This window comes from Anolis carolinensis, chromosome 5, assembly GCF_035594765.1.
Source record: "Anolis carolinensis isolate JA03-04 chromosome 5, rAnoCar3.1.pri, whole genome shotgun sequence".
Classification (NCBI taxonomy): Eukaryota; Metazoa; Chordata; class Lepidosauria; order Squamata; family Dactyloidae; genus Anolis; species Anolis carolinensis.
In genome coordinates, this window is record NC_085845.1 from 83342351 (window position 1) to 83353830 (window position 11480).

The 11480-nt window shown below is 38.4% G+C and overlaps 1 protein-coding gene across 1 annotated transcript in view; it reads left to right on the plus strand.

Moving 5' to 3' along the window:
• The window catches only part of slc26a4 (solute carrier family 26 member 4), a 36772-nt gene extending 25847 nt beyond the window's left edge, over nucleotides 1-10925 (plus strand). The window contains exons 15-21 of the mRNA XM_003221505.4: nucleotides 935-1027; nucleotides 1636-1731; nucleotides 2515-2745; nucleotides 4591-4645; nucleotides 5103-5248; nucleotides 7219-7299; nucleotides 9447-10925. Coding sequence (XP_003221553.1) covers nucleotides 935-1027; nucleotides 1636-1731; nucleotides 2515-2745; nucleotides 4591-4645; nucleotides 5103-5248; nucleotides 7219-7299; nucleotides 9447-9470 — 726 coding nt within the window. The 3' untranslated portion in view covers nucleotides 9471-10925. The remainder of the gene's footprint in view (nucleotides 1-934; nucleotides 1028-1635; nucleotides 1732-2514; nucleotides 2746-4590; nucleotides 4646-5102; nucleotides 5249-7218; nucleotides 7300-9446) is intronic.
• The last annotated feature ends 555 nt before the right edge of the window (nucleotides 10926-11480 follow it).

The window sequence follows — 11480 nt, forward strand, 5'->3', positions numbered from 1 at the left end:
TGTTGCAAAGTTTCTTTTAAGGTTGCTTGCAATTTATTGCTAGGAAAAATTAAGTGAAGGGAAATAAGACATGTCGGCCAAGATGGAATTAAGTGCAGCATGAAGTGTGCAAGGCCACAGTCCATGCTGTGATTTTACAATTTCTGATATAAGAACATGATGAATGCTGAAATGGTATAATTGCACAAAAATAAAATAAACTACAAGACATGCTGGGAATGGTGCAAAAATGTAGGGGTACGGAGAGTGTGCAAAAGTCTGATTATAGGACCACAGATTGGCAAACCAATGCAGTTGTGCTCATAAAGAGAGGTGCAACACTGGTGCTCAACTCAGTATATATCCATTGTTTACATTAATGTGACTGTTGTGGTATGATTAATGACCTCATCACATGGATGAGATCCAGCATTGCGGTTCGCCAGCCTTCATGTTGAATCAGGGCAGCAGCGAAGCATTCCCGGCAGCCCAGATGGCAACTGATGCTTCCCATCACATGTGGGGAAATGTTGCCTGTAGTTCCTTACAAAACACAGGGAGGTTCCTGTGTTGGTGGCACAGCATCTTATCACATTGCTGCTTCAGCTCACCCATGGAGTCCCATCGGAAGTCAATCTATATTGTCTCATGCGTGGCGTGGGGCTCCGTGAGTGAACTGGGGCAGAAGCGTACTAGGACGCTTATTTTTCTCCATGTGATGAGGTTGAAAGTCTTAAGAAGAAGGGAACTGTTTAAATATATAACTGAAATGGGAGCCTTGTGGTCATTAGGGCTGCCAGGGAAGCGATCACATAAAAATGATTGCTTATCAATCAGGGTGGTTAAAAAGAACCAAGATAGGAAGACAGCCAGTTTAGCCATTCATAATAGATAGAATGGCAATAACACGGGCACAATGCATGCTTGTTTCAACTGAAAATTATTCTCACAACAGGTTGTTGAACCAGAAGGAGTGAAGATTCTCAGATTTTCAAGTCCTATTTTTTATGCTAACATTGATGGCTTGAGAAGCAGCCTCAAATCAACTGTGAGTAATCGGTAATATTTCAGAATAATGTTTGTTTACATTATCCACAATCTCCACAATCTACAATAATGTTCAACTTCCAAACACAGAAGTCAGTGAAGTTTTCCTAGATGGGAAATGAATGGATGGGAAATTGACTGGGAACTCTGTCTATGCATCTTTGAGTTCCATGATGGAAGAATGACAGGATGTAACTTTTATAATGCTTTCAATCCCATTATCAACTGACTGTGCCTAGTGCGTGTTTCTTCTTGATATAATTTTTTCATGTCAGGAGTGGCTTGAGAAACTGCAAGTTGCTTCTGGTGTGAGAAAATTGGCTGTCTGCAAGGACGTTGCCCAGGGGATGCCTGGATGTTTTGATGTTTTTATCATCCTTGTGGGAGGCTTCTCTCATGTCCCCGCATGGGGAGCTGGAGCTGATAGGGGAAGCTCATCCGCACTCTCCCGGGGTTGGATTCGAACCGGCAACTTTCAGGTTAGCAACCTAACCTTCAAGTCATCAATCCTGCCGGCACAAGGGTTTAACCCATGCACCACTGAGGGCTCCTTGGTATACCTGAAAAAACAACAGATCAATACTTTTTTCTTCATTCTGTTATTTGTAGGTCGGATTTGATGCCATGCGTGTATATAACAAAAGGCTCAAAGCTCTGCGAAAGATACAAAAGCTGATCAAGAAGGGAAAATTAAAAGCAACAAAAGTAATGTATCCATTTCTTATTTCTACTTAGTGATTTTACGCCCTCCTTTGAGAAAGTATACTCATTTTGTTTCAATGTATGTGCATGAGATCTATTTTTTTCCCTTCAAAAGGAAGTATGTAGCAATCTATTACTAATGTTTATAGCATAAGAAAATCCAAACAGAAGATGACAAATCAGGGTTGTATATGTCTATAGGCTGGCTTTGTGGTTGCCAAAGAGATTTTCTAAAATATAACTGTTTAAAGCACACCTATTTGTGCATGCTCCACTTTCCTTGGAAGACAAGGTAGAATTTGACAAGGTAGAATTTGAAAAGAGGAAAGGAGAAATCTTAGCAAGAACTGGAAACGTGAAAAAGTTGGGAGAAGGAAACCAGCATAGACATCCATGTTAACTGTAGGGAAAGTGTAAGGAAGCACTTATGCAAACTCATAAAAAAAACACTAATTGCCACAACCTGGAGTCGTGTTGGTACAGTGACCCAAATAAGATTCTGGCCTCTGATCTGTTTTCTTTCTTCCTAATAATATTGAATATATGGAATTAACTTCTTATATGCACATATATGCATTTTATATGATATATGTCTACATGCATTATTAGACAATGGAACAATTGCCCTTCATCCCATTCCTAATCAAAGTTAGTGTGTACAAAACCATGATATAGATAAAATCTGAAATATTAGTTTCCTATCAATGTACTGCAAACATTTTATCAACATTTCCTACTTAATAATTAACATACTCATTATGGTGTGTGTGCGTATGTTCCAATTAGAATGGCATCATCAGTGATTTTGGTACTGCTAATGAAGCTTTTGAACCTGATGAAGACCCAGAAGATCCAGAAGAACTCGACATCCCAACCAAGGAAGTAGAAATCCAAGTGGACTGGAATTCAGAACTCCCAGTCAAAGTCAATGTCCCTAAAGTGCCTTTTCATAGCTTGATTTTTGATTTTGGAGCTGTATCCTTTTTGGATGTTGTAGCGGTGAGAGTGATGAAAACGGTAAGCCAATTTCATTGTAGGCATAGTAACAACAAATACAGCCACCAACATTTATGGAAGTCTGTAATTCATGTACAACAAAAACACATATTCATTTCAATCAAAATTCAGGCTTCCTCAACCTTTTGGTGCCTTGGTTTCTGATGATGTATTCTTCAGCACTTGCAGATTGCAGACAAATTTGACTAGAGTCTGCTCTTTTGTCAGCTCTGCTTACCTATGAGGCTAGCTTGAAAGTGCTTGCATGCATGCGTGTGGTCCCAAAAAGTTGGAAATAGCAACCTTCTACAAGCCTCCTATATTAGCTACAGTAGAGTCTCACTTATCCAACACTCGTTTGTCCAACGTTCTGGATTATTCAACGCATTTTTTTAGTCAATGTTTTCAATATATCGTGATATTTTGGTGCTAAATTCATAAATACAGTAATTACTACATAGCATTATTGCGTATTGAACTACTTTTTCTGCCAAATTTGTTGTCTAACATGATGTTTTGGTGCTTCATTTGTAAAATCATAACCTAATTTGATGTTTAATAGGCTTTTCCTTAATGCCTCCTTATTACCCAACATATTTGCTTATCCAACATTCTGCTGGCCCGTTTATGTTGGATAAGTGAGACTCTACTGTATTTGTTATGTATATAATTGAGATTACTTACAATAGTGTATGTTCAGTAGAGGCTCGGTTATCCGACATAAATGGGTGGGCAAAATGTTGGATAAGCAAAACTTATGGATAATAGGGAGGGATAGGACACACCCACCCTCCCTTATGATCTTTTACTTGTAATAAATCGAGATGGGATACATTGGCTAAATCTATATTCTTACTAGCTAGTTATAAACCCGTCTTAACAACAAAAGTTGCTCTTTATCTTTGTAAAGCATCTAAAAGGAGATTAGACTATATTGATCAGATTGGCATACAGTGTAAGCGGGACGGGGACACCTGATGCTCATACTTAGGATTAACATATATTTGGCTACCAGTCAGCCTCCTCCACTTTTTCCTTCTGTATATGTATACAGTGTTCCCTCACTTATCGCGGGGGTTATGTTCCAGGAAAACCTGCAATAAGTGAAAATCTGCAAAGTAGGGACGCTATATTTAGTTTAATATTAAATATAGCATCCCTACTTCGTGGATTTTCACTTATTTTAATATTTATACATTATTTTAGTAGTTATACACTATTATACACTCTTTATCAATCAATCATGTGTTGATAAATCGCCTCCTTCTCCTCTCGTTGCCCCTTGGGCTCCTTTTCTCTCCCTTTGGCTTCTCCTTCCTCCCTTCTTTAGGCTGTAAATTGTAATTTTTTATTATTTATGATAGTCTTTTAGAGTTTATTGAAAAACCACGAAACAGTGAATCTACGAAAAGTGAACCACAAAGTAGTGAGGGAACACTGTATTTATATTTTTATTCAGGCTAGATGTATACTATTCATTGTGCTTATATTGTGTATTTTGATAAAGCCAACTGGCTGAACAAAAAATCATTTCTCATTTCTGATTTCCAATAATAATAATAATAATAATAATAATAATAATAATAATAATAATAATAATAATTCTTTATTTATATCCTGCTTTTCTCCCTCACGGGATCCAAAGCGGCTTACAACATATTAAAATCACATAAACAACCAGCAGAGTACGTCAATAATATAAGCATAATAGGATAAAAAGATTAAGAAAAATAACTACAGTATACATTCGAGTTCATGAGGCATCATATCGATATATAATTTAATTTTGAGAACAGATGACTAATAAAAAGAAAAAAGGGATTTTGAGATTACATTTCAAATAAACCCAATCTTTTTCTTTTTCAGATACTCAAGGAGTTTGAGAGGATTGATGTAAAAGTTTATATCGCATCCCACCTAGGTAAGCACACATCTACCCATAATGTAGAACAGATGACATTGAGAACTCATGACAAAGTGCTTGATAGAGAGTGGAGTACAAACCAAATCCTTAGTGTGGTAATTCCTGTTATGTCATAGAATCATAGAATCGTAGAGTTGGAAGAGATCTCATGGGCCATCCAGTCCAATCGCCTGCCAAGAAGCAGGAAATCACATTCAAAGCACCCCCGACAGATGGCCATCTAGCATCTGCTTGAAAGCCTCCAAAGAAGGAGCCTCCACCACACTCCGTGGTGGAGAGTTCCACTTAAAAAGGAATGGAGAGTGCTTCCAGATGAGGCTTTTATCATTTATGGAATATTACATAGCATGTAGATATCATTGTCATCTTTCAAAAAAAATATCCAGGAAAGAAAATATATATTGCTTGTCCTATTTTTAATTTGTTGCTTTGTTATATGCTTTTTCATTTTCAGACCACATTATCAAGACACTGGAACACTGTGCCTTTTTTGATGATAAGATTAAAACAGAAATATTTTTCCTGACTGTCCATGATGCTGTACTCCACATACAGAATCAGATCATGCACAGAGACATCCAGGACCCCATATTTGAAAAGGTAGGGACCCAGACACAGTTTTGCTTCTATTCATTTACGTCCAACAGCTTAAAGCCTGATTTCTATGAAGCTCCAGAATTTCACTTACAAAAAGAAAGATTTTCTCTTGCCCTGCTTCCGAGTGCTTCTGATATATTAATTCCTTTAGATTTGAGATCTCTTTGTACGTAACAAGACCTGGCAACAGGAAGGGAGAATTGGTTAAATAGTGCCTGAAAAGCAATTTGGGATCCAAGCAACTGTAATATGGATAGCTGTAATTGCACTGTGACTCCTATGGATGATGGACCTGAACCAAACTTGGCACACAGAACCCCCATGACCAACAGAACATACCAGAGGGGTTTGGGGGAATGACCTAACATGATGGAAGTTCACCTTGCATCCAGAGAGTCCTGTAATCCCCACTGATGATGTATCTGGACCACATTTGGCACTCAGACCCAACTAGCAGAAAATATAGAGGGGTTTAAAGGGACTGGCCCAGCATGATGGAAGTTGTCATTTACCCTACATTCAGCACTGTGAACCTCACTGATGGTGGATCTGCACCAAACCTGGCACACAGAACCCCATGACCAACAGAACATACTGGAGAGGCTTAGGGGACTAACCTGGAATTATGGAATTTGTAGTTCACTCCACATCTAGAGAGCACTCTGAACTCCACCGATGATGGATCTGAACCAAACGTGACATACAGATTCCCCCCACTATGACCAACAGAACATACTGGAAGGGTTGGGGGACTGACCCAGCATGTTGGAAGTTATAGTCCCCTTGCATCCATAGAGAACTGTGAACCCCACCGATGACAGACCTGCACCAAACTTGGCACACAGAATCCCCATCACTAACAGAATATACTGAAAAGGTTTGGGGACTGATCCAGCATGATGGAAGTTGTAGTTCACCCTGCATCTAGAGAGCACTCTGAACCCCGCCAATGACAGATCTGGACCACATTTGGCACACAGACACCCCCCCCCCCTTCCCCTGACCAACAGAACATACTGGAGGGGGTTGGGGTGACTGACCCAGCATGATGGAAGTTATAGTTCACTCTGCATCTTGAGAGCACTCTGAACCCCACTGATGACAGATCTGGACCACATTTGGCACACAGACACCCCCCCCCCCAACCAACAGAACGTACTGGAGGAGATTGGGGGGACTGACCCAGCATGATAGAAGCCAGAGAGCACACTGAGCCCACCGATGACAAATCTGGAGCAAGCTTGGCACACATGCCCAACATGACTAACTCAGTACTGGTGGAGTTTGAGGGGGATTAGCCGGGCATGATGTGAGTTGTAGCCCACCCACATCCTTATGCCTTTTCTTCAAGGAACCATTCACAAAATCCAAACACAATGGTTTTTTAAATTGATAGCGTTAAAAATTACCAAATATCTAACCCGGGCATTGTTGTCTATCTAAGCTAGTATCTTTTAAAAAAAGCCAACCTCTTCCCAAAGAACTGAACAAATACATGGTTTTTATTTAACAAAAACCAACTTTGGTTGAAGTAACAACTTCTATGCTCTTACAGTAAGTATTCACATAAATATTGTAGAAGCTCAAAATTGTGTGCCTTCAGCATCCATGAAATCCTCACCAAGAATGAAATGTTTCATTTCAAAGGCCTAATGAATACTAGGATAATTATAATCTTCTTGAAATAACTTTTGTTGCCTTTTGTAATCTATGGCCTAAACCCAGTTGCTAGTTTTAGCCAGAGGTGTATATTCACTGAATGCTGATAAAATATAACAGTAGTGATGGTTTTCATTAGATATATTTGGATGATAATGTCCTGCTTCTTCTATAAATCACCCAATACTTATCTTATCGATTTAAATGGTTTAAAATGTAGAATTATACCTAGTTCTTTAACAATACATCAACTACTGCAGCGTAGTATATTTTCTATCTACACAATCATAATAATGCTTAATCATTTTGTTCAGATCTCACTGATGCAGGAGTCAACAGAACCAATAGATTTATTGGAAACACACCAGAATGAAGAGCTTGATGTTCAGGAAGAGGTATGTATGGTGTGATTTAGCACAAAATGCCTGTATTTTAAATTCTTTTTCCACAGCATAAAATGTACCGGGCCAAACGAGCAAACATAAAGTTAAACCTGAATGCCTTTACATGCTGCAGAAGTTCATTTATCAGAGAAATTGCTCCTGCTTTGTAGTGTCTTTCAAATACCCCATTCCCCTTAGGCTGGATCTACACTGCCATATAATCCATATTATCAAATCAGATAATCTAGATTACCTGCTTTGAACTGGATTATATGAGTCTACACTGCCATATAATCCAGTTCAAAGCAGATAATCTGGATTTTATATGGCAGTGTAGACGGGGCCTTAATTGTCAAGATGTTCCGGCAACTTCTATGAATCATCTATCAAGGCTCAAGTTATTCTAGGCTTATCAGCAAATCACAGGATTAATTGAGATCTCTCACAACACAGCAGTGCTTTCATCAAACTGAATTCCACAGAATTATCTGGGAGAAGTCAGAAACATTGATATTTGAATTATGAATGTTTCTAATAGGATATACTTTTACCAAAACATGCCAACTTCACTATATGAAGGACATCAGTGCAAAGGTTTTGAAGAATACAGGTTTTTTTTTTTTGGAGAATTATGGTCTTTGGAAAGGCATGGCCTTGTTAGACATCATAACCTTTTGGAGAATTATGATCTTTGGAAAGGCATGGCCTTATTAGAAATCATAACCTTTTGGAAAAATGATGCTATAGCCTTTTGGGAAATGGAAATTTCCATAACCTTTGGGAAAATGCCATTCATTATCATTTGGGAAAATCAGGAATCATCATGAGAAGAGTTAAAAACTCACTTGAGTCAACCTTCTCCTTAGTGGTAAATATCCACTAGTATTCATGCAAGTCAATTAGGTTTCTCAGGACAGCCCAATAACCCGGGGAACATTTGTGTTTAAAAAATGCGAATGTTCCCGGGTCCTCATCCACACATGCCCCAGAAAGCACGTGCTTTCTGGGGAGGGTGTCCAGATGTACTCCCATATCTTTCCGGGAGAACGCTCAGACATCCAAACCCCTTCCCCAAAAGCCCTTTTAAAACTAAAATAACTTACCCGGCTTCCACTAGAGTGGTGCTGCAACTCTCCTGGCATGTAGGAATGATGTGCCAGGAGAGCAGGAGGGGAGGAGGAAAATTGCTCCTGTCCCCCCTTTCTCTTGGGATGTCATTCCTACATACCAGGAGAGCTGCTGCACCACTCTAATGGAGGCCAGGTAAGTTATTTTAGTTTTAAATGGTCCTTTGGGGGCTTTTGGGAAGGGGGTTTGTGTTTTCATGGTTTTCCAGGCTAATGTAGCCCAGAAAACCACAGGACTACTGTCTGGACTGCCCCTTCAAAAGCCCAGAACTTCCAAAAAGGTGCAGGATGCAGGATAAACCCACTAACAAATTAATTCACCACAAACCAGGTTTGTGGTGAATTAATTCGTGTTTTTCTAGAACATCATCTGGACAGCCCCCTTTTTGTTGTGGGAAGTCCCATGTTAAAGGGGCTGTCTAGATGGGCACTCAGCTGTTAAACTGATATACCTAGACATCTCTTTGAACTGTTAGGGGCAAAGATATGCCAATGCACAAAAAAGTATATATAGCAGAGTTTCAGAAGTATTCTTTCAGTTGCCCAAAAATAAGTAGATTTCTTTAAAAGTAACATAGTTGGTTTACTCACAAACTTCATGTATTCAGTATACAGGTACATTGTATATCAGTCCAATTACAGATAGGATTTGAAATAGATTTTCTGTGCACATAACACAGGGCATCTTTCTTAGAATCTTAACAGTCCAAAGTATTATCTGTTCTGAGAGTCGAATAGAGTCTCATGGAGTCAGTTTTCTAAAGCCTTCTGTTTCTACTGGTGTCTAAACTGTACTGTTTCTAAAATGAAGTCTGTTCTGAACAATCCCAGATCTGATGACATGGTCTGCAGCCTCTCCCACAACATAGAGTTAAGGAAAACTGCATACAAATACACACATATACAATACAGTAAGCAATCTGAATTATATACATAACAAATAACTAGTTGAGTCTTGAAGAAGGTTGTTATTTCCAACACAGTTTTTCTTTCAGAAATAATTTCTTCTTTTTCAAACTTTTCTTTTACTAGGCTATGCGAAGGCTTGCTTCATGAAGAACGGCTGCTGAATTCCTCTGAATTTTGTAGAAAACATACACTGATATTTGAAGGATATTTACTTCTCACCAGAAGAACATTTCTCTTATGCTACAGATGTGTCTGACACTATTTTGTCTCTTTGCATATTTTGTCTAATTAAAATTATTTGATAGCCTACACAAAATCAATACACTAGCAAAACGGAAAGCAAGTTCATCATAACTATAGCAGAAACAGCTTCTGGAGATGGACATGTACATACCGTAATTGCCATTATCTCCCAGTGTTACTTTAATATATATAACCATCAACTGAGCAAAGAGCAAGAAAGAAAAAGAAGAGAATGATAAATGGACTTGTTATGCAATTGCAAATATTATTTAGACTGTTTGTACACTGCCAAAGACAATGTGACTTTATTTCTCAGGGTACCTCTAGGTGCTACTGCCAGAAGGGCGAAACTATTTATAACTAATAAAAATGCAATATTTGAAAAAGAAAGAAAAGACATTCTTCAATGAAAAACAATGCAGCCAGCCCTCCATTTCCATGGATTCTGCATCCACAAAATCAACCATCCACGGCTCGAATAAATTTGTTTAAAAATCCCAGGAGGAGTCCTCAATTTTCCTTTTTTAAATATAAGGGACACCATTTTGTTATACCGTTGTATGTAATAGGACTTGAGTATCCACAGATCTTGGTATTTACAGGGGTCCTGAGACCAAACTACAGTGGATAACAAGGACCTACTCTATCCCGATGCTGTGAATATTAAAAAAATTAAGAAAACAGGTGAATTATATGGTACTGAGGTTGTAAGAATTAGTTGAGTATGGGTACCAGACTCAGATTTTGCTCATATACTTGAGTTTCTTGCAAAATTCAAATGAACCATGGCCAAAATTGTTGAAAGGCATGTATCAAGAAAATTCACACAAAGGAACACACAGCAGCAAAACCAAAATGTATATAAATCTCACTGAGTCAACTGGTCTATTCTTGTAGGGATTAGCAATCCAATTCAGGGCTAAATTTTTATAAATAAATTTTTATGATGAAATTGGTTGGACAGGGTACTATCATAAACTTTGGTATTACATCAATGTTGTCAATTTGAAATTTAAAAAAATGAAATGTTTATCTGGTAAAACTGGTTTTGAGGTACACATTAGTGATAAAAGCTAATAAAATAGCAGCTAATCTCCAAAGCTTTTTAACAGCCTTGATGTCCTGTCAGTGAATGGTTCTATGTATCAGCTGCTTGGTGTGAGCTTTCTTGGAAGGCCTGGTATTTGTGTACTTGATGAAAAATGTCAGTCGACTAGTGCCTTATTATAAAAAAAAAAGATATTCAAATTTATGGGTGTTATGGTTTATTCAGTAACAGAATAGATAAACACAAACTGAATCAATACTTCGGTGAGGCGACACATATCAATTTTATAAAATAAAGGTTTGCAAAATAAAGTTTTGAGAAATTCTTTATCTTTCTGAGCTTTCATTTTCTCTTAAGAGTTTAATTTGGTAAGAAAAATCAAACCTGAATACAGAAAGAACTTGTGTATTTCATAATAACATACACAAGGAGCCCCCAGATGGCGTAGTGGACTAAGTGACTTGAAGGTTGGGTTGCTGACCTGAAAGCTGCCAGGTTCGAATCCCACCTGGAGAGAGTGCGGTTGAGTTCCCTCTATCAGCTCCAGCTCCATGCGGGGACATGAGAGAAGCCTCCCACAAGGATGGTTAAAAAAAACAAAAACATCAAAAACATCCGGGCGTCCCTTGGGCAACGTCCTTGCAGACGGCCAATTCTCTCACTCCAGAAGTGACTCAAGTTGCTCCTGACACGAAATAAATAAATAAATAAATAAATAACATACACTTTATTTATATTCCATTTTATCTCCCCAGAGGGACTCAGAGCGAATTACAGAAAACATATAAGGCAAACATTCAATGCCTTTTTACACAACGACATACAATACAGACAGAGGTAAAAGTAAAGGTCTTTCCCTCCCTTTT